The 27,831-nt window shown below is 45.5% G+C and overlaps 1 protein-coding gene across 1 annotated transcript in view; it reads right to left on the bottom strand.

Annotated features, from left to right (window-relative positions):
* The window catches only part of ELOVL6 (ELOVL fatty acid elongase 6), a 78,374-nt gene extending 55,388 nt beyond the window's left edge, over nt 1–22,986 (bottom strand). Inside the window, exon 1 of the mRNA XM_062636630.1 lies at nt 22,675–22,986. Within this exon, the coding sequence (XP_062492614.1) occupies nt 22,675–22,763 (89 nt within the window). The 5' untranslated portion in view covers nt 22,764–22,986. The remainder of the gene's footprint in view (nt 1–22,674) is intronic.
* Nucleotides 22,987–27,831: the final 4,845 nt, after the last annotated feature.

The raw sequence follows: 27,831 nt of genomic DNA, 5'->3' as shown, positions 1-27,831 counted from the left end.
CCTGGCCTTGCAGGACATGGCAGCTTGAAATCCCCTGCAAAGAAGATAATTTTCTAAGCCTTTGAGATGTTGACCAGCAGGGTCTGGTAATTTTTTTCCCCTGGACTCATTCCCCAGTCTTCTTGCTTATTTCCCAGGTATTTTAACTACCTAAACTATACTGAACTGAATTAAATCTAATGTAGAGTTATGTCATCATCCTAACAACTACAAGTACAGAGCCAGCCGATTCATCCATTATCATCTTGTAAAATGACTTTGAAATTTGCCTTTTGTGATAACAGTGATTGATCCTAAAAACATCACAAACCTGTGATTTTTCTCTCCCCACATAGACAAGGAAGTGCAGAAAGAACAGATGGATCTCTGCGCAGTTCTGCAAGCATGGTACTGTAGAAAGAGCACCCAGTGTCTACGTGAGTTTGCAGCTGGGATTATCCATTGTTCTTCTACTCATAGATAGTAAAGAACAGTTACTGTAATTCTGTATTGGGTACTCCAGTGTGATCACATCAACTCGTGCAGGTTACTGCATTGCTTGTTGTAATTGAAATAGCTGGGATAGCTTATGTAAAAGCAAAGATACAATTTTATCACCTTCTAAAAGATTACCATTTAAATGCAGAGCTAAGTTTGTCTCCACACTTAATTCTCATGCAAAGTCCCATGCAGAGCATCTAGACTCCCACATGTTATGTGTTGATGTTTCAATGTCTGTCTGATTTTACCTTATTTGATCTGCAGGAAAAACTTTGCTTTGGGAAAGGCTACTGTACCTGTATTTACTCTGCTATGTCTATTGTTTGTTTAGGACAGCTACTCTGGTGGGCTCCATGGACAGCAATAAGAAGAAGGACTAAAAAAGAGAAGAAAGCCTAGTGTCTCAAATAAAATGATTATTTTGTAACTGAACAGTAACTGTATTAGAGATCAGCTCTAAGTAAAGAATGCACACACAGAATAACTTGACAACAGTGATCTTTCTTTGGAGAGTTTTTCCTGCAAGGTGAGAACATTTCAGATCTCATAAATACCTGAAATGGTCTTGTGCTTTCTGCATCTGGAAATCCGTACTTTATGCTTCACTTCCTACCTATTGATTCAAAACTTGGTCGTGACTGAGGAAAAGGATTAAAGTGAAATGCTGAAATTTTTGCTACTATATTCCAGCCCACATCGCTATAATGGCACAAGTTTAAGAATTGTTTCAAGTCTCCCAAATTAACCTCATAGCATGGTTACCCAAGTGACACCAAAAATGTACTCTTAACACATCGCTAGAGAAGTTACAGAAAAGAACAGTAATAGTGGTTGTTCTACATTTCACTTGGAAAGAGCAACCCTGAAAGGTTTGAAACCTTTGCTGAATTCAATGAAATGAATTTAACTGAACTTCAGAATGCACAGCATGTTGAGATTTTAGATCTAGTTCACATTCGCTGTAAGAGAAGAGTAAGAATCAAAATCAAAAGACCTTCAATATTCAAAAACTCTAATATAGCTAAAACCAGAGCCTGAATCTTTCACTTTGTGCATGCAGATTTGTTGGATCTTCATCCTGAGGTGAACTGCAAGCAGCTTCCAAACTCAAGAGAAATAGTACCACCTCACACGTGACCATAGTCCAGGCTGGTATCAAATAAAATGTGATGCTGTAAAACAGAGTACACTCAATGCACAGCAAAGTGGAAATGGGGGTTTACCTATTACTGAAGTGGGTGCAGTAACCCTCTATAAAGTAATGCTTGTTACATTTGTTTTTGAGAAGTGCCATAAAATTGATACATGGCATGGTGCTACATGAGGATGGTACCATTTTCTACTCAAGCGTGTTAAAACAGTATTTGTCATTAGTGTGACTGCAGCCTATTTGATAACTTAACGCACTACCCTTTGGAGAGAAGTCAAAATACAAACATAGTTACTTACCTAACCGGGGTTAGAAATAGGATTACCATTTAAATACATTTCAAGGCCTACTGGAATAAGCTATTTCACAAAACAGTTAATGGCACACCTCTCTCCACAAAGCGTGGACACTTTACAGAAGTGTTTACTGCCTTTGTTTATAAGTCAAAGATCAAAAGATATTTTAAGATAAACAGATCATAACCTGAAAAAGGTGAGGAGCAAGCCAAGAAAGTCAGATGGACAGAGGACCGACACCAGGAACCGAAGACTTCAGCTTTGGTTAGATGGCTTAGCCTTAACCACTGAATTGAACCAGTGAAAATGCTGTAGCCCTTTATGAACTACTAACCTGCCAGGAAGAATTTAGAGGCATACTAATTATGGTATACTAATAAAAAAACAAGATTGTGCTAATATTTGCAGAAGAACAGGTTTAAGTGCAACTTCTGCAAAAACTGCATCGAAAATACCCGAACCAGTGCTTCCACTTGGCACAAAAGTATTTTGTCATAGCTGGGGAGGAGCTAATGAACAGTATCTGTCATGTGCAAGTACCTGCAATATGACTGCAATACATCTGTGGCATATGCACATCAGCATCTCTCTACACTCAAGCAAATTTAAACAGAGACTGAGAGGTATTTACTCATAAATAAGCCAAATATCTAAATTCCAGGATGTGCACAAATTGCCTCAAGTTACTAGATGATGAAAGCTGAGCCAAGGAAGATCAGCAGGCATTAGTCTCAACGTACACTTAAGAAAATAAGAGACAGAAACACTTGACAAAATATTTAGGAAAATCATGTAAGGATTATCTCCATAAGAGAATCAGGTCTTTACCTGGCTTTGAATCTCCTCTTTTTAAGTTAGCATTTTTAACCAGCTGCTCACGGTAAAGAAGAAAACTTGTCCTATGGTATTAGTGGAAGCTTTGCCTCAGCAAAACATGGCAGAGCTAGGTTTGCTTCCTGAAACACAACAGCAAAATCGTAGCACCACAGATAGAGACTTAAAAGCTCCTTCTGTACACATTTCTGATACCAACCACAAAAGGTACCCCTCCAAAGTCAACTGGAACAGTCAATTGGAAGATGCTTTCTGATTGTTTAGCTGCAGTGATACACCTGAAATTCTGAATATACCAGAGTATCATGAATAATCTTTACTTCAAAAATGAAAGACGGATTCTATTTTATAATTAATGTAGATGTACACGTAATGTGCATTTAGTTTAAAACCTGACTTGCAAGATCAAAATGCCTGAATCCTGAAGTACCACCAAATCCTAGCTAGATTAATTTTTAATCACTGCAAATCAGGATATAAATTGCCAGCTAGTAGAGAGCAGATTAAAGGTTAATGTAGCCCAGAAATTTCATTGCTGGAGAAGCACTCCCATCCTAAAATCAAGTACGTTCAAACAGCACAGAAAGAAATGGTGGCTCATACTTTTTCTGCTGTGCTGTAACCCAGCAGGATGTTTCTCCCTGTGACTCCGAAGAGGCTGGAAGCATCCCTAACTAAGCTTCATTTCAGTGAACAAGGTCGTACAGTCTGTTGGGCAGCTTCTCAGACCTCCTTGGCTAGTACAATGTTTTACGCTTCATTTGAACCAAACCAAATCTGTTTCTCTCTCCATCAGCTTTCCACCCATTGCCTCTGCCTGGCAGACACATACAGGCACCCTTTTCAAAGCCCATGATGCTGCTTCCAACTACAGCATCAGGCTCCCTTCTGTAGATGGTTTTAAATTTTAGTCCAAATGCAGAGCTGAAGTCTACATTGGTTAACAACAGCAGAAAGAAATTCATCCAAGTATCTGGGAAATACAAGTACTCTCTCAGCAAGCTGCCAAGTCTGAAGCTTTAAAACGTATCAACATACCGTGTAGGCCAATAAGTAGTACTAGATTAAACATAAATGCTAAAGGCCAATTAAAGTCATTAAAATTAACAACATCGACTTAATACCTCTAACTGCATTAAGATGCCTCAGCATGCTTGTAAAATAAACAGCTGGAAAATCTGGCCTAACTATCCATATAACTAATATAGGGATATTTCCTTGACTGTGCTGACAGCCCAAAGTCTCTTCCATAGGTACAAATCTCTTCCCTCATTTTAAACAAAAAGCCAAGTGGCCAGCTTTGGGCTGGGTAGGGGATATGGCACAAAGCTGTAGGGCCAGCAGTTCTGGGACCCAAGCAGGGTGGGAGGAGACTTACAGTTTCCAGCCTGTAAGCGTTCTCTAGTAACGCAACAAAGCCTCCTACTTGACTCTCAAAAGAGAGTATTTGAAAGTTAGGTGCCAAAGTCCTGGTTCCCATTTTAAACTCTGCACAGAAACAGCTATTCATCCCAAAAATTCATCATCCAGTTGCATAAGGGGACATAAATATGTTACCAGGAGTAGGTTCTGCAGTCTGGAGCTAGAAGAGAGTTTATTTTCTCCAGCATCACTGCCCACCCCATCCTGTGACAGAGTGCCATGCTGAAGTAAAGCTTATTGCTCACCTTAGGCAACAGAAATGAAGAAATATCTTAGTAGAGAAGATCCCAACAGAGTACACACTACCACTTACTGATAAGGCATCTTTTTAAAAGCTCTCGTATTATTGCCTCTTCTAGGACTGGTTTCTGTTTACGTGGGTAAAATAAATCTTAATTTATGATTTACAAATAGATGATGCCAGATGCTCTTTGCCATTAAATATAACACAAATTCAAAGAAGGCTGGGATAGAGAAGGATCAATTTAATCATAGAATCATAGAATGGTTTGGGTTGGTTTAAGGGACCTTAAAGCTCATATGCCACAGGCAGGGACACTGTCCACTAGACCAGGCTGCTCAAAGCCCCGTCCAACCTGTCCTTGAACACTTCCAGGGATGGGGTAGCCACAGCTTCTCTGGGCAACCTTTGCCACTGCCTCACCACCCTCACAGTAAAGAACTTCTTCTCAGCATCTCATCTAAATCTACCCCCTTTCAGCTTAAAGCCATTCCCCTTGTCCTGTCACTACACACCCTTCCAACAAGCCCCTCTCCATTTCCATTTTCTTTAGGTACTAGAAGGCTGCTATAAGGAAGCCTTCTCTTCTCCAGGCTGAACAAGCCCAGCTCTCTCAGCCTGTCTTCATAGGAGAGGTGCTCCAGCCCTCAGAGCATCTTCATGGTCCTCTTGTGGACTTGCTTGAGCAGGTCCACATCCCTCTTGTGTTGGGGGCCCCAGAGCTGAATGCAGTACTGCAGGTGAGGTCTCACAAGAGCAGAGGGGGAGAATCACCTCCCTTGACCTGCTGGTCACACTCCTTTTGATGCAGCCCAGGATACGGTTGGTTTCTGGGCTGGGAGCACACACTGAAGCCAGCTCATGTTGACCTTCTCATCAACCAACACCGCCAGGTCCTTTTCTGCAGGCCTGTTCTCAGTCCGTTCCCTGCCCAGCCTGTAGCTGTGCCTGGGATTGCTCCAACCCAGGTGCAGGACCTTGAATTTGGCCTTGAACTTATGAGGCTGGCAACTGCCCACCTCTCAAGACCATCAGGGTCTCTCTGGATGGCATCCCTTCCCTCCAGTGTGTCAACCATACCACACAGCTTGGTGTCATCAGCAAACTTCCTGAGAGTGCACTCAATCCCACTGGCCATGTTGCTGACAAAGATGTTAAATGTAAAACAACAGCTCTTCTCATCATTTAATTCTCACTGCATGGGCCCAAGGTGCTAGGCACTGCTTTTGAGAATCAGTAAAAGTAAGTGCGAGAGTGCAAGCACACACCCTCCTGATATTGTTTGCTTATGTATTTGGTCCAATATGTATTCAGAATCAATGACAAAAATGTAAATCCAAAAGTGAGCAAAGCTGGTCACACAGTTCCTTAGCTTTGCCACCAAAATGCCTGGGGGCTTTTCAGGGGTTGGTTCAAGAAGCTGACAGTGATTTCCACCATGAAGAAACGGCTAACAGAAGACACCACAGAAGCTGCATGTTTAATGGCCTCCAGCACTTACAAAAGTCACAATCAAAAGTGCCAAGATTTTCAAACTTAGAATTTCTGTTTATAAATGCTAAATATCACTGATCTCACTGAACCTGGAATACTGAAACCTGCAATAAGAAATGCCATAAATAGTTTGGCTTGAGAAAAGCAATCACGCCTAAAAAGAACCAGAAATGCAGCCCTTTCCAAGTTGAAGTTCCTTAAAGCAAAACTACCATGCCTGAGCACTCAGAAGTGTGCCTCTGTTCAGCTGCTGCTATGCAGAACCAGAACACAGGGGCTGTAGCTTCAATGCAGAGAGGGTTTTGAAGGCACTGTCAGTGCTAGATTCTGCTTCGTGACATTGGGGAGTGCCATCTGCTCTCAGTCTGACACAAAACTGATGAGCAGGAACCAGCACACAGGGAAAAAGCACGCTTCATTCACAGCAATGCAGCTGCAAGGTGATGCTGTGTGGTACGATCTCCTGGGAATGCACAGATAATGCTCTTTGAACCATAAGGGAAGAAGCTGTTTGCCAATTAGTTCCCTGGTAATTGGCCATGCAATGTCACTCTTTGCATGAGGATTGCTGGGAAAAACATTGGACATCATCTGATTAAAACAAGAGAAAAGAGCATTATGTGATGGCAACTTAATGAGATGGGATTCAAACTAGCCCTCAGCAAGCTGGACAGGAGAAATAAATGGTGGCCTGTTCAGAAGAGATTAAGAAGACAGGATAGTTGAAACTATCTGGGATACCCATAGACAAAGCCTAGGAACCTAGTCTGTAAAGGGAAAAACCCTGAAGCTGTCATTTTCCTTGTATGCTAACCTGGATCCACAAACATTTTAGGAGTGTCATTTAAGACCACTGGTATTTGAGAAGACATACAGGAAATGAGCCGTACCTCCAGAAGTACATAGGCATTGCACATTAAGAACAGCCATCCTTTGAAGTGGCAAGAGACAGGGACATTTGATGGCCCCGGGTGAAAGATCAAAGCAGGAAAGCAAGCAGGGCTCTGACGATGAAGGGCTTCTGCAGCTCACCCAGACAGGAGCCAGATGAAGCTCTTCCAGGAACACCCTATGTCCAGGGTGGGTGCTGAGCAGGAGCTTTGATCACCCACATGCCTCCAGAAAAAGCAGGGCAGTGGGGAACCAGCAGCTCTGAAGCAGTTATCAGCCATGGCCATGTACGGCTCCCACCCCGAAAGGACTTTCAGACACAGGCTGCCTGTATTAGTGTCCTCTACAGGTGAAAGCATAGGCTGAATTTAATAGGTCAAAACACTGCTGGGGAGCAGGACCTGAAGAGCAGTTAACACTGAACGGAGCAAAGTCCCAGGCGGTGATGCTGGGGGTGGCTCTGCCCCAAGAGCTGCATTTCACAGCCTTCCCACCCATGCTGGGGCAGGGGGGGTCAGGCCCCTGTATTCTGTTGCTATTATTCACTTACGGGTGAATTATATTAACATTTGTATCCAAATGTAGATGCCTCCTACCTCCACAGAAGCCAAACACAAACACGCTTATTATACAGTGTCTGGGACACAGCCCTAGTAACAGAGATAAAAATCAAGGCATCCAGGGAACAAGAAAGAAAAGGCAGTGCAGGAGTGAGTCAGCAAATGTAAGCAATATGTTAGTCAGGCAAGCATTTCTGAATGCACCGCAAGGTTGTTCTCACTGCAAAGCTACATCCCAGATAACCTGGACAACACACGACCCCCATGTGAGGGCCCCCCTCCCTTTTGCCAAGGGGCCTCTGCATTTTCATACTGGTATGGCAATAGCTTTAATGCAGATTTCTTCCACTGCCCTCCCCCCATTCTTAGGTCTGGGAAGTGAAAAAATCTGTGCCATGTTTAGAAAGATGGAGACGCGAGCATGGGAATCTGGTAAAGCAAAGGAGGCTGGTTGTGCTGCTGCCTCAGGTGTCACGATAAAGGCTGCAGGATTGGCCTGGTCATTTTGCAGGCCACGAAATGCTCCGCTGAGCCTGTCTACAAATTAGCCTGTGGCCTGGCTCATCCTCCTGCCAGCCCACAGTTCTCTGTAAAACAAGTGACTTAGTGCCACAGTGACCATCACAACCTGCCCCATCAACAGGTGGACCTGCCCCTCTGCAGTGAGCCATCGGACAGCAGGTCTGAACCTCTCCTCTCTCGAGTCACACACATCACAAATGACCACACCACGTTCAATGGACACAGCTGCAGAAAGCAGTGAGTGGGAAGAAAAAGCAGGTACGAGGCCAGGAAGTTTTACAAAAGTCACTGGATTTTAAGTCACCATCAAAATTTTTTGCAATTTTTCTGATCCAAATTCTGTTTTTCTACCACTTTGAAAATGCAGACTAATTAACTCATATCCTTATACACTCTGGCGCTCTGAAGAGGATACTTGCTTTTGTAAATGATATTTATAAAGCAAAAGCTATTTAATACCTGCCTAACATATATCCATAACCTTCAAAATGACCCTTGTGAGTCAACACACCCTGACTTGAACAGACATTTCTTTACCCCTTCTGTTCTGCAAGGCGTTCTCCAGCATACAGTCACTACCCCAGAGCACAGCAGAAAGCAGCCTAAGCCCCTGCTTGCATTAACTGGTTCAACACTGGAGATGGGTAGTTTTATTCTGGAAGAGGAGCAATTGCACAGGGAGGACTGGACATAAGCCAGGCAGGGAAACAAGCCCTTTTCAGTTTAATCTTCATGCTTTCTAGTGATCCCCCACATACTACCATTGATTCCACAGCCACATCCTGCATTTACATACATACATAGGTATTACTGCAGGATGGCAGCTTATTCTGACTTCAGCAACACTCATATCTCTCTCTGAATCAAAGCTACAGCTAATGCCAGAGCCACCTTATGTACTCATGCACAGAAATTTGTATCCTCTTCCCATTCAAGTCCCAGGCATGTCTCTCACTGACCTGGATGACTCCCAGACCCCAATCGTAATAGTGAAAGCCACTAGTCCCTGAAAGCCTGTAGTTCTCTGGATGGATGCCTTACCCGCTCTTTGAGTGAAGCAGGTTGAGCAGGCTAGTCTAGGGACCAGATCGCAGGGTGTTACCATGGCAGACTTTGAGATCCAGCCTGAGAGGGATGTTTTTCTTATTCATAATTTAGAGTATTTGTCCTCACTTATGCAGCTAGAAGGAAACCACTTAGACTGCATGCAACCTTTTGGGCACATGAGCCATGAACATCTCACTATACATGCTGTCATGGGCTCTAAATATCAAAGGATACATCATTCCCATGCCAAGCTGTCTCTGGGACTACTTTCAGGAAGGCCATGCAGGTAGCCTCCAGGCAAGGCAGCTGGAACAGTTTGGCACAGGCAGCCAATTCACCTAACTGTAGCACTGGTTGCATCTGCATGGCATGGGGAAAAGTTACCCTGGGAAGCTACTCCAGCACCAATAAACCCAAGGCAACCCACCTTGACATCACCCCATCATGCAACCTCGGTGGCAGGGAGGCTGTCCCTGTTGCCTCACAGGCTGGCTGACATTCAAGGGGCAGAATTTCATCCAGCAGTCAGGGAAAACACATGATGGAACCATCATGTACCATCATGTTTGATGTGCTTTGTTTACTGTACGTGCAATGGGACTCTCTCAAAAGTGCTGGGAACCAAAGTCTTGCTTTCTTTTAATGTCATAGAGTATCTGGGAGCTAAGAGGAGACAACTCGGATGAAAGTTAGTGGAATTGGTCATTCTAATCTGGCAAGACTTCTGCTGCTGAAAACTGTTCCAGCAGTGGTTTTGGGCAGCTCTCAGAGCAGCCCTGGAGGCTGTGCAGATCCACCACTTCCAAGACATCCCTCCTGCTGTTAGAAATGTTACATTATAGAGCTTTCTGACATTAAAGTATCTAACTTACCAAGAATGTGACTGTGATATTCAGTAGAGACCTTAGATGCTAAAATACTATAACCCTCCATGGTAATACACTGAACGCAACTGTCCCTCTTTCCAGATACACAGCTATTTTAATAACACAAGAGCTATTTGAAATCCCACCAAGTCAAGACTCATTCTTGAAATTTTAAACAAGGCAAATGGGTTAAAGATGTCTGAAGCCAAATTCTCTTCCCCTGTAAACAGATACAATACGATCTAATTTAATGGAAAGCGCCGTAACTGATTGCCAGCAATAAATACGGATCATAACTAAGGTCATCAGGACACAGCCTATGAAGACAAAATGCTGGAATTTAATTGTAAAAGTGTAGGGAAGATACTTGTGGTCTGTCAAAAGCCTCTCCCAATCATATAAGCCATTTTAATTGATGCAAGTCAAAACTGCTCACCGTACTTGCAGGACTTCATGGAGATATACCAAAGGACCACTCTCGATATCTTACATACTTTGCATGACTATCCTGAGGCCACCAGCGTTTCATTGAGGAATATGCTCCATGACATCACAGCAGCATCACAGGGACTACTAAGGCAAGAATAGCATTTGGAAAGGCTGAGATCAAAACCTGCATTCCCAGCTTTAGTGCCATTACAGGATACATACTAACAGATCCTTTTTTTGTTATCCTAGCCCATTTTTCATCCCAATCAAGAGCATGCTACTACAGAAAGCACAGGGAGGAGCTCTGCTTGATCGCCACACAATAAAAAGCTGTGATAGCTCTTATCATTACTATTTCTCTCTAATCTCTGGATTGCCCATATTATCAGCCTGGTGTGTATTTTTTCCTAAATGTAGACACAACCTCTTCATCTTCATACTCTTCTAGCATCCTTTCCAATTATTCCATTTACAGCAATGACCATTTCAAAATATGCAAGCTGTCATAATCATTCTACGTACCAGATGCTACATTACATTCAGCCAACATATACAAGCTTAGGAACTAAATCTCTTGCATTGAAGCAAACAGAAGTTTTATTATAGACTTTATTTAGGGTTTTTCCAGCTAGTGACTGGAAAGTAGCTTTTAAAAGAGGCTCCTTTTATACCAGGATATGACAGGGGCTGAGGAAAGCTACATGTAAGCACTCTTGTTTTGTTACTGCCCTATTCCAGAAATCAAGTACCAAGTGACTTCCATCAGAAGATGGTAGCGGACTACCCCAATGCAGTATTTCTTGCTGTTCATCCAAAGACAACGCAGGGCCAGGTCTGCACTGCCCAGCTCCATCAGCCCAGCTCCAAAACCCACACCAGTAGTTTGGCACTGCGTGGGCTATTTTGTGTGAGCACAGAGGGCTTCTCCAGCCACCCGGTTTGACTGTTCCTAAAAGATGTACAGAAAATGAAAGAGAGAGGGGGAAAGGGTGATGTAAAGGAAAAAATTAAGTAGATAGCTGGAAAAGAAGAAAATGCATGGTGGAAGAGAAAGGAAGAAAGATGTTTGGAAATGGCTGTGGTCCGGTTAGCTCCTAGGAGTCTCTTCATATTCAGTGCAGAGAAGGGAATGGTTTTAGGATGCAACTTATTTCTCTTAGCTCCCTATTTCAGGATGAGATGACTCAGGCACTTCGTGCAGCAGGTGACTATGTGTGGTCAGACAAATCCCATCACCGGTGCCTGCAGGGTGCTCAAATGACTGAATGAGTGAACAGTAATACAAACTGCCTGTAATCATCAAATATCAGGATCTCAGATGTGCAAACCTCTTGAGCAGGATCAAAAGACGTATGTGGAGGAACCTAGGAAAGGCATGCACTGTAACTACCATCTTTATACAGGGCTACCATTACACAAAGACCACTTCTCATGAACATCTTGGGCCAGGTGTTCAAAATGTTTCTTTCAGTAAAACATTTTCTCTCATTTCCTAACAAGCATGAGCATCCTGCATACAACAGCCTTGCGACAATCTGGCTCTAAATGTTGCAACAGGAACACCTGTGTTGATCCTATCTTCCAAACTAAATTTTGAAATTCGTCCATGACGTGAGCGCTGATGTAGGAGGAGAGCTCTTGGAAAATGCTGGAAAGCTTATGGGAAATTCTTAAAAATAAACCAAAAAAACCAACCCTGAACCCATCACATGTGATACTAAAAGTTAGTGAACAGGGACACATTAACTGAGGACTCCAAGGACTCCTCTCAGAGCTATAACATTATTTTTACCCATGGTGTAGGCTGTTTGGAGCTGTCCTCACTCCAATGGGATATCTGCAAAACTACCCACATTACAGAGGTGGTGGCAAGGTAGCTGCACAGATCTGGCTCTGACAGCCCAAGCAATAAGTTATCTGAACCTTTTAAAAAATAATTAGTTTTGTCTGCCTGGGGTACTACTAGTCTTAAGCTAACCCCCCCAAGATGTTAGGGGTAAGACAAGGGTTTTTCATAGCATCCTTGGCCAGTGCCTTGCACAGGGGAATTCTCTGCCCAGCATCAGATCCCCAGAAATGCTGCAATATGTTAGATCATTGGGCATTTTCAGCATGAAGTGCCAATCCAAGTAAGATTTAACTCCACAATATTTACAGAGTTCTGAAACAACAGATAATGATTTAACAAAATAAACTGATGGTCTGTGTACACAGAGCCACTGCAAGAGGGAATGCCACTTCCACACAGTTCTGTTGTGACTGGTACCAAAAATAGTACTTTCTTTATCAGACATGTGATCAAGAAAGGGTACTAAAGCACACAGGAGTGATCAGGTCAGATCAAAGGTTGAATCAGATCAGTATCTTGTTTCAGACAGTGGCCAACAGTAGCATCTTACAAAAAAATGCAATGGGGAAATGCCCTCACAAAATAATGTAAAGACAACATTATGCAGCTCAAAATACTTCTACCTGTTAAACAAACTGTTTCATTGGGGTCTGCAATCAATGCTATGCATTCTTTTCATCCATTCCACTTAGCCCAACCTCGTTGCTTCTCTTTTTACCTCGGAAACACACTGAAATCACCAGCAGGTTTTGCCGGGTTTGGGTCAGTCACCCAAAGCATGGTGATGCCTGCGCACAAGGGCCAGGTCCCCATCCACACCCTGAAGAGGGGTTGAGGTCTAACTTGGGCCCTGGCAGCCGTCGGCCCCAGAGCTACCATGTCGACAGAGCAAAAGTCTTTGTAAAAGTGAAGGCAGCTAATGAAAACAAGAGGATCATCATGGTGTATGAAATAGCTTGGAGATTTCTGCTCGGCTGTCAAGCCAAGAAGGATGAAGAAACAAGAAGTAAGGAACTGAAATGTAAGATGTCCACAGAATTTGCTGCTAACAACCAACATCTCTCTTGGTTGTGACCTCCAAACACATGGGAAAGGAGCTGGAGAGCCAGCCCCTCCAGAGAGAACAAAAAGGAAGAAAACCCAGGACTTTCAGCTGCATGGACATTTGTATAATGGAAACCACAAAATTCCCATTACTGTTTACAGAGGACCTGCATTCAACAGATGCACAACAGGAGACCTAGAGGGAAAACTCCCATTAAAAGCTAAAAGCATAATTACATTAGGAAAAAGCCAGACTTTGAAAACAGTTGTTGATAAACCCTCTATGTGAATGGGAGAGTGCAACAACTCTGGCATCCTGCTTTTGCTTATACTTGGGGGATTTTACTATCACTTAAGTACCTCTTAAGGGTTCTAAATAAAAAGAATAAAATAAGAAAAAAGAAAGAAAAATAAGAAAAAAAAAGGAAAAATTAAAAAAAAAAAAAAATCAGACTATTTCATTAGCCAGAAGATCATACTCCTCAGTGATATCATTCTGGTGTTTATACAGGGCAAATGCTTGTCCTTAATAATGCTCTTGACTGACCTTAACTTTTATGTCTAGGGATAACTGAAGCCATCAGATAGCAAAACCAACACATTCAATTTGAGGAGCTCATAATCAATCATAGATGATGTCCAATTCATTTTTCACTCCCTTTGCAGGCTTCATATGCTGAAACTAACTGCAAACAAATTTTAAATATTCTATTTTAAAGTTATGGTCAGAAGATGTTGAACAGTCTGAAGTTTTATTAAACTATATGAAGGACAGCTCCTTCCACAAATTTACAATTAAGAATGGTCTGGACTTTTGCAGTTTAATCTCATGACACCAACAATAAACTGCCTTGCCTCAAATATTACAGCAGCTCTTTTGAGTCCTCAGTTACCACAATCAAGGAGACAAATTTCGCACAACATCCTTGACAAGAATAAAGCATTCTTCAGTGCTAGTACAAGTGTAGAGCTGCACAGTAATGCTGTTCTCTGTACTGTTTTAATGTAATTACTCATACAGGTCTTATAACCTCAGGATCACCTTTGTGACATGGTGAAAAAACAACTTTGAATATCCCCAGGAAGGAATTGTTTCCCATTTTACACCTTCGGAAGTGAAGCACAATCAGCGATTTCCAGAGATGGCACAGGTCCTGGGTTTCTATTGAAACTGTGGGACTCAGGTATCCTTTGAAGAACTGCGTCTGATCGACTGACGCCTAACTTGTACACAGTGGCTACAGCTTCATTCAGTTTGAAGTCAGGCTCCCCATATTATCAGAAATGTACTGATCATCATTCCCCTGCATGCCTCACAGTGCATAAACCACTCTATGTACTCTGCAAAGCCCCAGGTCCCCTGGCATGAGGTAAATCTTTGACTTTCATCACACCCTCTTCTTCCCAACTCTGAATACCAGCTCTACCCAACAGAGGTCAAGGACTGTTCAGCAGATGCAAGATCTGCCCATTTCATCATTTCATGGCATGTCAGCTCTGCAGGATCTGGGTCCCTTCTCTAACTAAACCAAGGTCATGATGGCTTTGGAGTCCTTCCACATTGCTCCCAGTCCTTAAATAAGTCAGGGACAGTACATTGCTGTGCCACGTGCTCTGTAGCCATAGAGTAAATACACAACCCTTCCACTCCAACCTGAGACAAGGTTCAAGAGGGCTGACAAAACAGCTTGCAAGAAAAGAAGTACTGGGTGGCAGTATGCAGGTAACGTGGTTACACAAACAGCTCATACCTCGATAGAATCTGAGACAGTGGAAAGTTTATTTTACATTCTAGCTGACACTAATTTACATTTTAAAATAATGTTTTAACCTCTGCCCATTTCCATTAAAAGAAGAAAGCATCTAAACTCTCTCTTGATTAGGCTTTCCAAAAAGTGTTCTACATCATCTTGCCTTCTACAGTCCCAATGGACCCTGTACCACAAAATCATTTTCAAAACTGTGGAAAGCTCCACAAACTCCCTTAAAGCAAATAAAGAAACCCCAGCTCTACACCCTCCAATGTCTCCAGCTCTGTACTGATAATGCCTTTGCAGAGAAGGGTCTCTGCATTCCCCACCCATTTGTCCCACCTCCCTGGACCCCAGCACACCAGGGTACCAGCCTGCCAGTGCTAACAGTCACAAAGACAGAAATACTACAGCCTTTCCCTTACAAATTTTTCCACTTTTTTATCTCTATATTGGTCACTAAGAGTCAGCAGATCAAAGTCAGCTGAAAAGGGCTTGGGATAGACTCTTGAGCAAGGGGCAGAGACGGCGCAATGACATAAAGGAGGAAAAAAGTACAAAACATCCTTTTATTCCCAGTACCACTATAGATGGCTGTGGAGAAGAGACCAATGGCAAATGCAGCACATAAATTTGAGAGTTAAATACTCTGCCAGACCTTTCTCTGCTGAGACCAATGGGAACATGACCATGTTTGACTTTTTAAGGAGCAGTAGGTGTACTGAACATGAATGCTCACTGCGTTTTCAGCAAGGAGGTCATGGAAAAGGCCACTTATGTTAGGCATTGCAGAAAATGGAGTAATCGAGACCCCTAATCACACAATGAGTTACATGAAGCGATCTCCTGGTTACCCTGAGCCCCATTAACAGGCAACATCTACCAGCACGGAGTTCATTAAAAGACCAGGATCTAACAAATCATTGTAGCCTGTCTAGAGTGCTACTCTTACCAGATGAGGGACAACCAGACTGTGCCCGTTTCAGGGAGGAGGAGAAAATGGATGTTCCCATGTAAATTTTACTCACTGCTTTTGGACAGTTTTTAATATTTCTACGTTGCAAGGGATATGCACATAACAGTGTCCGCCTCAGAAAAACTAACAGGAAGACAAAATGCATCAAGGTAAAAAACAGTGGCTCCTCATCAAGGTTATGATTAAAAACTGGCATTCAGGAAAGTAATACCACTGTGGTGCCTAGGAGGAGCCCAGAAACATATGTGACCTGACAGCAAAACAGCCAACAGCAATTCATGTGCCACCATAAAAACTGCTGTCCTCTCGACATGGGGCAATGACCTTGGCCAAGGATGCTCTTTGCGCTCAGGCTGCCTTCGCCTGTGCTGCAAAAGTGCCTATGGAGGTTGACTGCAGGTTGTACTTTTGTCAGGACTGATGAAGCAGGGATGCTACCATGTAACAGAAAGGACAGCTGCCTGGTGCCACTCCAACGCCCCTAACACCACATCCCTGTGAAGCTACAGCTTGGAAGGCTAGAAAGCTGGACCAGCACACAGGGTGCCTTCTGCTACCTATTTCACATGGATTTAACCAGCAAAGGAATCTGTCCCTCTCTGCAAGGGTGCCTGCATCCATCAGCTAGCAGAAACAGCCCCAGAGGTGAAAAGACTGTCTGCCAGACTGTCTACCCTGTGGTTCAGGGTCAGGCCATTTAGAGGAGAAAGGAGATACCTGGGCACCCTGCACCCTAGTCCCAGGGCAAATCGGCTTCTCCCCATCACTCCTTTGCCCGTCCACATAAAGCACCCTGAATCTAAGGATTTGTGCCACCACTTGCTACTCAGCCCATGCCTGCACAAACACTGTTGGGCTTTCACAGTGTATGCCTACTTGACAATATGAGTTACTTTTTCAAAAGTGCCAAGACGTAGCATGCCACATCTCATCCCAAACCGAAACACTCCTGAATGCTCTTCTTCACTTGTGGAAATGGCAAGCTCCTGAATTACTTCTTGCTCCATTCTTACAAGTTCATTATTCCCACAGGCACATGGTGTTTGACAAAGTGGAAGAGATGTTTTCACTCTCAGAGGCTTAAAAATTAGTGAAGTAACATGATGACAGATGTGTTCACACTCTAGGGATACAGTAAGCATAAGGCCAATGCCTACGTTTCAGTGGTAGGCTGAACCCAGAAGACACCCATGTATTTATCTTCAGGATGACATTTCTCTGCCACAGTCTTTTTCCTTCTTTTTTTTTCCCCCACACACAGACAGAAAATACATGAACTCTGAAATGACATGTACTGTTATTCCCCATAGACTCTGTCCTTGCATTTTCAAGGAGCCAAAGCCCTGTTATACTCCATTGTATCAGCCTTTTGCTCAGAAAGGCCTGAGGGATGGAGGAAAGGCAAAGAAGCAGTACCCTCTAATTTCTCCAGCTCCAAAGCTACCGTGCGCTGATTGTCCTTTCAACTTTATGGACAGTTTGCATGAGAGAACAGAAAAAAGCCCCTCTGGGGATGAAATGTGGAGGTAGGCTCAGTTCTTGCGCTGGCTGAATTTTGTTCAAGCACAACAGTCTTGCTGTGGTAAAGAGCAACTCATACACTTTCCCTTTGAGTCCTTGCTGCAGCACAAAGAGAAGGGCAGGGCGACTCTTGTGTCCCCTCCACATCCTTCTCTGGCATTTAGCAAGAGCTCAGGAGAGGGTAAAAAAAAAGAAGTAATTTACATCAGTTTTTGGCTGCCACACACGTATGCCTGGAGAGATACGTGCACAGCCTCTCACTCTTGATTTCTGCGTGAGGTAAGAGTAGCTTAAGTGGATGAGGAAAGCTTGCTCTGCATTTAGGAAACAAATCTGTCTAGGATGATGGTGCTTCTGTGAATTATTAAAAGGCAAGTGTGTTTCAAATCCAAATTAGTTGACCCTCTGCTCCGCAACATCTATCTCCAGTTTTGACTGGAAAGAAAATCACACCAAAGGATAAATTTCTCTTAGCATTGGCTGTACTTTCTGCCCCTCACCACATTAACATTTTTGCTAACAAAAGGCTAAAAATAACTCCCTGCACCTGGATGTTTGTTTTCAATACACAAACATTTACACTCATCTAAGGTTCACACAGTCAATTTCAGAGTCAAGTTTGGGTTACCACAGCCCTTTAAAACTAAAAAATGCCTGGCTGCATTTACACAGTGCTTCTCTCTTTACTGGAAGCTCATAGACGAAAACAGCCGGTTTCTGCAGCAGAGCCCCACAGCATCTTTAGGGAATAACCAGCTCCGCTGCCATCCTGCTCATCCTCCTCTGCTCCAACTGAGCTCCTGCTGCTACCTGTGAGCATGCTACTGGCTGCCAAGGGTTAAACCTTGGCTTTTCAAGGAGAAAAACAGGCGTGGAAAAAGCCAGGAGGGGCACACAAAAGGAGGAGGGGGGGAGCCTTCGGAGGGCAGGAGAGCAGGGATGCCCGGAGCCCTGCAGCAGCAGCTGAGCAGCAGCAGAGGAAAAGTTTCTGTGATTTTAGGCAAGCCCTGCCCTGACGTCATCTCGCCCAGATAATCTCGGCGCAGTCAGCACAGGCCTCCTGCCTCCCCATTGGCGAGCCCCTCGTCAGCAGACATCTGAAGATAATTATTATTGGCCAGACAATTATAACAGGAACAACTGTCACTTCGTGCTGATGCCCGAACCTGGCGCTCTGTGGCACGATGGGAAGGACCTCGGCGCTCACTGCTCCATTCGTGCGTTGCTGTCGCTATCTGCTTTTCCAAGCACCAGCCAGTTTTTGCTGCCTCGCTGCCTGCAGCCGGAATCGGGATTCCAGTGCCGCAGCCCTCTTTGCTGCATGTCTGACTGAACTATGAATGTTCTGCACAAATACGGATGCATTTATGCACAAGAGATAAAGGACTGGAGCTACATCAATTCTCACACTGCAGTTTAAGGCAGAGGGAAATCCCCTGCAGATTATTTATTTCATCCCCCTCCCCTCTCTGAAGAAGTTTGTGAGGAGGTGCTGGGAGAGTTTGATTTAAGAAATCTTTGTAAGTAATCATCTTAATAAACATTTGACTTATTCCTGATCATACTGAAATCAAGCCTCCCATGGTCTGAGTACAGTAAGATAGTGGATCTTATCTTAAATTGATACTGTATCACATTTTAAAAGCTACCTCGTGGCACCACATGTAAAGGTACATCCACAACAGTTTTCCCACAGTATGGGAAAGTTTAACTGATTTCATGAGACTAAATGAACCCCTTAGTTCTTCAACCTCCTGAAAACCCACCATCGCTTGTTTAGGGAAGACAACTGATTGGGTGGCTCTCACTCTCAGACCAGCAGTGTGCAGGTCTGCCTTTGCAGCCTGCAACCCTGCTCTGCCCTTCACGTCTCTCTTCAGGAGAACCAGGCAATTTGGGGGCTGTACCGTAAGGGTACATAAACATATATACACATAAGCTATGCATTGAGGAGGGCATGAAACATATCAGCTTGTAAGTGTCAGGGAACAGACAATTCATTTTTCTTCTGTGTCAAAACAGTAGCCTCTTTACAGCACTACTAACTGAGACCCAGGCTCTAAAGAGGTCCCCCCGCAATGCACACTGCAGGATGGGGCCTCTCTAAAGTGAAGCAGGAACATCTGGAATGAAGCAAGAAGGACCTCGTTCACTGCCATTAGACCAATTCACTGTCAGACAGGCTCCGTTCATGTCAGCCTCAGAGGACTGATCTCCAGGGGCAGATGCAGTGAGGAAATAAACAGTAGGATGGGGCTGTGCTGAAGAAAAACCTGGGTGCCAGCGATCAGTGGGTGCAGAGGACGTGCACTTGCTCCAGGGAGCAATGGACTTTGGGACAGGCTTGGAGGACAGAGGCAAAGGAGGCACAAGCTTTGGCCAAACAGAACCAGCCACCATGATCCATCCAGACCAATCAAACCAGCACCCAGGGGTATGCTGCTACTCCTAGGCTTTGCGTTCAAGCTTTTCCAGGTTTAGGCTTGCACAGTTATAATTAAAAGGGCTTGTCAGTGCTTTAACCAGCTCAGAACCCAGAGGGTATGCAAAGGTATCCACGTCCTTCCTCAAACTGGCCTACATCTTCATATGTGACCCAGTCAGAATCCAAGGACTTTTCTTAAAATCCGAAAGACACGGTCAACTCCTTAAAGCACCCTCACCCCCCAGCACCTCACAGCCTAGGCGTTTTTATGGCCTTGGATAGGATCAAGAAAGATTTCTAAAGTTAAGCACAACAACAAATGCCACACCTACAGAATGTGTTTACCTCCATGTTAGACATGGTAATAGTATGGCATCCTAATTTAAATGGAGATTATGGTATAAAATCCTACTAGCTTTTCCTGAAGCAAGTCCACTTAGTCCACCTTCCTCCCCAAAGAATGCACAACTGTGTTCATCCCTAGAAACTACTACTCATCAGCCTCATCTTAGAATGCTCTTACGTTAATGATGCATATGTTAAGGCTACACCTACAAAGTCAAGAAGCCACATACTGCCATCAGTGTCTGCATAAACAAACCTACAGTGTCACCCTGATATGAAGAACAAAACCTTCTTGTATGGACCTTAGCTGATGCATTTTACCAGTTAAGTTCCCCCACAAAATTCAAGTGCTGGTACAGCAGCTTTCTTTAAGCAAGTGAATAACCTGAAGATAAAGCCACACAATTTAACCTAAAACTCCAAAGGGTCTTCAGCGGCATTTTGATGACAAGTCTGCCACGACAGTGGGCACAGCTCCATTTCACTTCCAGAAACAATCCCAGGCCACAAGCAGATTGCTCTCCTTTACTTTCATGTGAATCAAAGGTAATAATTCATCAGTTCCCTTACAGAAGGCAAAACAGACTGAAAAGCGTGTGCACACAGACCATTTTGCCTCTTTAGCTGTACAGCAGCAACATAAAACTGATGGTCTCTTCCTTTGAAGCTGGGAAGAGAAAGCCTGGCATTACAAGAGTCCCAGCTGGAGACTCTGCAGCACTTGAGACTGCCAGGGAGATTTTAACAACACTGCTTAGCATTTATATAGTACCTGACATCTTCAAGTCACTCGGCAAACATTACCGAAGTCATCAAAGCACCTCATGAGAGCATTTCAGCATTATTACTCCCTACCCCTCTGGTCTTTCCCTGCTGGAGAAACTGAGGCCTAGGAGAGGTTATGTAATAATGTTCCCAAGGTCATGCCATGAAGTACAGCAGAGCCAAGAAGATGACACAGGAATACTGGCTCCTAGTTATGTTCTTTAATCTAAACCACATCTCTCCTGAGTTATTTGGCTACAAAATACATTTGGGTATTCTCCCCCCCCCCTCCCCCCCTTTTACCAGTTTGTCCTCTTCTGATGCCAATTTTTTCTGGAACATGGACAAAATGGGAAGCATCCAACACTCCCAGCCCAAGAGTATCTATGTGGTCTCCTTTTTCTGGAAACATGAGTGACACTAGGTAACCCCCAAAGAGCTAATGAGTTCACCTGCAGGGGAATGGAGACACACACACTTAAAGGGTCATTTTAATTATACTGCATTTAGAAGCCCTGAGAAGAGTCATTGGAGGATTCTAGCAAGTCCCTGGCTGAGATCCACCTAGGATCTGGGCCCATTCTACCTTGCAAACATAGGCACCAAAGCTTGGACCCAGAGACAGTCTTATCCTGCCATCGTCACCTGAGGGTAGCACCGGGAAGTTCCTCACTTGGGAGATTCAGGGATTGAAGGAACCTGAGAGGGCAGGTGGCACTGCTGAGGGAGGACATGTGGACAATGGGAAAGGAGGGGGCAAGCTGGGGAGAGACACCACGGGAGCAGCAGACAGGGTGAGACTGGACACCAGGTCAGGGTGGCTGGGGACAATGCAGCAGCAAAGCACGAGTGAGCACAGGCAAGGTGCGAACACAAGAACCATACAGACAGCCAATGCCAGAAGCAAGGTGCTGGGCACGTGTGATGGAGAGGGAGATCCCGGCCCAAGGACGGCCGCTGGGTACGACGCAGGAGAGGGCAGTGGCAGCCGGGGCGCTCCCTCCACGTTGCCAGCCGAGGCCCGGGTAGCAGCGTGGACCGCGCCCGGGACCAGGGATGCCGCCGGGGCAGTGCGGGGCACGAAGCAGGCTACCGGCACAGCGTTCCCGTTGGGCGGGCAAGGCTGTGTGCGTGCATGTGTCCGTTTGCGTGTGTCTGTGCGCGTGTGTCCGTGCGGCTCCATCTCGTCGCAGCCCGGGCAACCCCGCGGAGTCTCTGCGCAGCGACCAGCACGGCGGATCCCGCCGCGGCTCAGCTCGCCCCAGCTCCCTGCACACGCCGGGAAAGTTAATAGCCGCATGGCTCCAAATGAAGTTTTATTAGGAGCTGGGGGAGGGGAGCGGGAAGGAAAGGGGCTCCGCGGGGAGCACTGGCAAACGCGCAACTTGTTTTAACGAGCGGGGAGCGGGAGGGACGGGCAGGGATGGAGGCGCGGGAGGCCGAGGGCAGAGCCTGGGGCACGTGTGCGGCTCTGCACCGCCGGGCCACCCGGAGGCCGGGGCACGGCAGGAGGCGGCGGCGGGAGGTCGGGGCCCGCACCGCAGCACACCGAGCAGCATCGCACCGCCGGCGGGATGCCCTGGCCTTGCGTAACCCGGCGGGGCGGCCCCGCGCACGGGCGCGCAGGTAGCGCCGGCAGTAGCGCCCGCCCGTGTGCCCGCGCACGGCGGCGAGGAGCCGCACCGCGCTGCCGGGCGCACACAGCGCGCACCCGGATGGGCTCAGCGCCTCTCCGCCGATCGGCGGGGCCGGGGGGCGGCACTCACCAGTTCTCCTGCATCCACTGGATGGCCGCATGCTCGTTGAACTGCTTCTCGAATTCGTATTCCTGCAAAGTCAACACTGACATGTTCATTGGCTCGGTGGCTGCGGAGCCGCTCTCCGCGCCGAAATGCTGCCTGCCGCCGCCTCGGGAGCCGGGCCCCTGCGCGCCCGATGCCGGAGAGCCCCCGCCTGTGGCCTGGCCCGCCCCGCCTCAGCGGTATCCCGGGTTTAACATAGCTCCGCTCCCCTCCGCGCCTCTCCTCCCGGGCCCGCCGGTCTCCTCCTCTTCTGCGGCCGCCGCGCAGCGCCCGGGGGCGGTGCAGTCTTAGTGCCCGCCCGCCGCCGCCGCCGCCGCCGCCCGGGACACCCGCCCACTCTCGCGTACCCGCCGCCGTTGCCCGGCGGACGACGCCGGTTGGTACGGGGGCTGCGCTCCTGCCGGGCACGGAGGGTACCCCACACACATACACCCCTCCAGGCCCTCCAAAATAACTACAGAAATCGGAAGCCCCCATCCCTGCATTGAACCGCTACCGCAGCGCCCTGCGCGCCCTCCTTGGCCAGCCGGGAAGTAAAGAGGCACAAGCTGAGGTTTAGCCAGAAAAGCAAACGCGTACACTGCCCCCAAATAGCCTACACCCCGCGCCCTGTTTGCTTTTGAATTCAATATGCCCCTGCTGTGACTGCCGCGCTCCGCGGCGCTGGGCTCTCTTGCCCCCTGCCCAGCCAGGCCCGAGGTGCTGCAGGGAAGGGGGTGCTGGTGAGTGTCCCCAAGCTGTCACTGTCTTGCAGAGCCCCAGGCTCCCCGCTGTGTACAGACACGTTTGGGATGTTGCCCCGTGGCTGGGGCAGCATGGGGCAGGGACCCCGGGTGTAACGATCATCTGCTCAGCTCTCCTGGCAGCTAAGGTACACGGTGTTTATGGATCCTTAATTTTCCCTTCCCGTCTCATCTACCACATGCTGATGTCTCCAGCTGAGTTCCTCCGGCTCCGGCAGCACCCGGGACGTGCTTTACAGTGCGAGCTGGGTTAAAACAGCCGTCCCAGCCCCCACCGAACTTGCAGTCTGAAGGCAGGAGAACAGCTTTTGTGTCAAGAAAGCCAGCAGATGTTAAGAAAGTGAGCAGATCCAGCATGGGTCAGCATGCTCTTGTCCCTTGTGGACTTCAGTTCTCATTAACATGGAAGTGTTCAATGTCATTAAACCCAAGCACTGGGGAGGAGAAAGAGAAGCAAAGGGAGAGCCCTCACGTTGTGGGATGTCAACAGCCAACTAGTCAGATGCTCCGGCTTGCATTCGACTAGTGTGACTTCAGAGTCATGTTCTTCCTTTTTTCTGTCCTTTTTTCCTGACAATTAGAACTTTTCTTTTTCCCTAACGAGGGCTGAGTTTCTCACATTGTCACCTGACAGGGGGGTTTAAGCAAACAGAACCTCAAGCTGCTCACACTGAAACTGCAAGGTCATGCTAAATTATTATTTATTATTATCATACCCAAAGGCCTTCAACAGATCAAGGTCCTTCAGTCCTTTTCTCAAAATGATTACTGTCTGTACAGGCAGGATGAAGGGGAAGAGCAATAGTGCTAGCTTTGCTTTCCAGATGAGAGGCTCTGAGAGCTGCAGGGATTTTCAAAACTGCCTCGCATCAGCTTTCAGTGGCTACTGAACTTGCTGGTGGAGTGGTGTTTTGGGAAAGCTGACTTCACATGCACTCCTGCTCCAAAGGATGTGCCCCTAAAAGTCCAAATCTCCACTGGCAGGCAGTTTTTGTGGATGGGGACCAGAAGGCAGATGGGTGAAGACATCTGGAGAGATCTCCAGCACCGCCACACATGACATTGGGTGGCTGGATGAAGCACAGGGTAAAGGGCTCCTCACAGCTACAGAGCTCTAGGTCTGCTAGAGCCATGGGACTTCTCCTTGCCATCATGCTGGAGGTTAAATGCTGCCCATAGCAGATATTGGCCCACATCACCTGCTCCTCTGCTAGATATAATTCCTGTAGGACTACACTTGGATGTGTCAGCTCCAGATGTCTTCACTACAGTGTGCATCAGCACTTGCTCCATTAAAAGCTTCAGGTGATACTGCTCATCCATCTGAGCAATACCTTTGTTACAGAGAGATGGAGAAATTAATGTGTGATACAACAATGCTGTTGTATGTCAATGCTCTTTGCTTGAAAATGACTAGAAAATAAGGAAATTTGGGCTCCAATTTTGTGAGAATATTTGTTGTGTCTGGTTATATTTACACCCATGAGTGGCAAAATATTTTTTTTCTGTCTTAAAAGTGGAGTTGTTACAGAGAGACCATTACCAAAATTCTCCATTTTTGGGGGGGGGGGGGAGGGGGGAAATATCAGTATCCCTTTTTCTGCAACTCCAACCTACTTTGGATTAGAAACGTGTGCCTTAAAGGCTTATTGCATCTGAGTATTTCATGAGTATCTGGTGCGTTGAAGTTTATGGTCTGGGAGTTTCCTTCTGACAGAAAACAGATGTTCAGAACAGAACTGCCCCAAATGCAGTTTCCAGAGTGTGTGGATGGACTTTAGAAATCCTGAAGTGACAGATTAGCCAGAAGGCCTGAGACCTGCTCCCTTACAGTGGCAGCTTCCTAAAATCAGTGCTGGAGCTGGTGCAGTGCACAGGATGGAGCTGAAGGTTATGAGATGCTATGGCAAGGGCTCCTCTAGGGTTTGAATGGCCACAGAGCTTCAGATAAGGTTGACTATTGCCACCAGGGTTTCTGTTTGGAAATACCTATCTTGGGACTCAGCTGCCATCCAGACTCGAAGCATCTATGTGGCACTGGGTGCTCATTCAGGAGTGCTGACTCTGCAAGGCATCATGTAGAAGCAAGTCCCAGCAATGCTTGAAAATCATCTGTAACAGTTTTGGGAAATATATTAACAGCTTCTAAATGCTAAACCCGACTGGGGTTCATATGCATCTCAAAAGCTCATCAGGAACTTCTCCAGTTTTTTGATAGCTCACAGGACTTCTGCATAGGTTAAGCAATCGGCAATGAATACTTCTTTTCTTCCTGTCCTGGCTTCATGAGGGCTACCTGAAAATTCACCCTAGCATGTGACATCTGCAACTTAATACCAAAGCTCAGGGTCACTTACAAAATCTGTGTGGACAATGGAAGAATGCATAAAATCTTCTGGGCCTTGAGTAGTTTCTAAGCCCTGCTTCTGGTTGCTTATATCAACAAGAGCAGTCAACAACAAAAAAAAATATAGTCTATTTTAAGGGGAAATAACTTTCATGTAGTCATTCTTGAAGTAATGTGTTTAATTCTCACATAAAAGCAGGAACTTGAACTGAAAGTTGTAAATACCTTTCATGAGGAAGGATGTGGGGAGAATGATGTGGTTTCAAGAGGCAGGGAATACAACCTAAGTCCCTCTGCACACATACATGTGCATATGTTTCTTTGTCCTACGGGGTGCCCATCTCAGTAAATAGTTATTGAGCAATAATTTTATTCCCCTCATTTAGTATGTCTTCTAAAGCTGTATGGAAGACATAGCAACTAAATGTTGCATTTCCTGCCAGATACATGTTAATGCCATTTCCATTTTACCCAGGACCCTTTGGCTGAGTAATGCAAGCAGTTTCTTTCAGGATTTACAAAGAACTGTCTAATCAGGTTAGGCACCTTACCATTATCATTCCTGTTACTAAGCAAATACTTTTTCTTCCCTGTCACAGTGTTAACTTATTGCAAAACTCATTAGGTTTCTATTGCTGTAAGGTGTAATTTTGAATAGTTTGTTGTACTGGTGTATAGCTAAGTCTTGACTAAACTCTTAGCAGCTGCTGGGAAATGGGATGCTATGTTGCTGACAAGTCAACATAAGATATAGTAAGTGGCAATGAGCTGACACTGTGGTTTAAACAACATCAATTACTAAAACAAACAGAACTTGAAGGAGGCCTGTGTGCTTGAAAGGTGGGGTTTTTTTCAGCTATATCAATTAATGCATTAAAGGATTCAATCTCTCTGTCTTCAATTTTGCCATATTTGAAAGCAGAGCAACATACAAATAATGGAAGCCATGAAAAACTGGCTTCTCTTATACGCCCCATAATAGGAAAACAATTAGGTGGTGCCATTGGATAAGAAAATGGGAGTTGATATCAAGAATTAATAAAGGACCTCCTTAAGATTACTAGCTGGTCCTGGTTGGTCCTAACAAAAATAAAAGTTTCAGAAAGTGCCAAGGAATAAACAAAAAACGGCCAAGGGATGCTTATGGACAGCCCAAGTTTACCTGGCAAGCAAATTGGGTTAGTCTGTGCTGCTGCATTATTCCTGGACTCAACCACAGACAGCTGGTAAGCTGCTTGGATGAATGCCGTGCTAAGCCTAAACAAACCCTATGAACAAACCGTCTTACGAAGTGTCAGCTCATAATAAAGCAACAGTAAGCATTAATCAACATCAAAATGTTATAAAGAAATTTAAAGCACAATTATTGTGTCCTCTCTCAGGTCTGTAAAATAACCTATGGCTCAACATACTCCCATTCATTTGTGCTATAGTACCCAGCTTGATCATGTACTTAAACCACCCCTGTGCTCTGTAACCACCTAGATCTAAGCTGTTCTGCAATATTTTTAATGCAGACCATGCCAGTTACAACAGAAAAGATGATGGGCAGGAGCAATCTGCAGAGCACCCCGCAGGGGCCAGGCAGTAACTCTAGCGTGCAGCCCTTGTGGGTAGCTCGGACAGCAATCTGCTCCTTCTCATTGTCAGTGCTATGGCTTAGATTGGGCAGATAAAAGCTCAGTGTGGTTGTAAGTGGGGTAATTATATCTTTGTCTTCACATGGTTCACGTCCTCAGCCCCTCTCAGTATTTTCTTCACAGCCATAAGAAGCAGGAGCATTTTTCAATTTGTGCTGAAGCTCTAGGCCATGGTTTGTGGCAAGAAGTGGAAAATCTCTGCGGTTTCAAAGCACATGAAGTCTTGTGCATAAAATGCAATCCAACAGCCAGACCTGCCTCATTATAGCCATTTCCATATAAATCACAGAATTTGAATTTCCCATCTTTGCGTTCACTAGTAGCAGTTCTAAGCATATCCCAGATGGTACTCATTCATAAGCAAAAGACACAAGGTTTTTTCTACATTATC

This window comes from Pezoporus occidentalis, unplaced genomic scaffold (assembly GCF_034315485.1).
Source record: "Pezoporus occidentalis ecotype Australia unplaced genomic scaffold, CSIRO_AGI_Poc_V1 ctg49, whole genome shotgun sequence".
NCBI lineage: Eukaryota > Metazoa > Chordata > Aves > Psittaciformes > Psittacidae > Pezoporus > Pezoporus occidentalis.
Note: the sequence above shows the minus strand (reverse complement) of the source record. Positions and strands in the feature narration are given on the sequence as shown.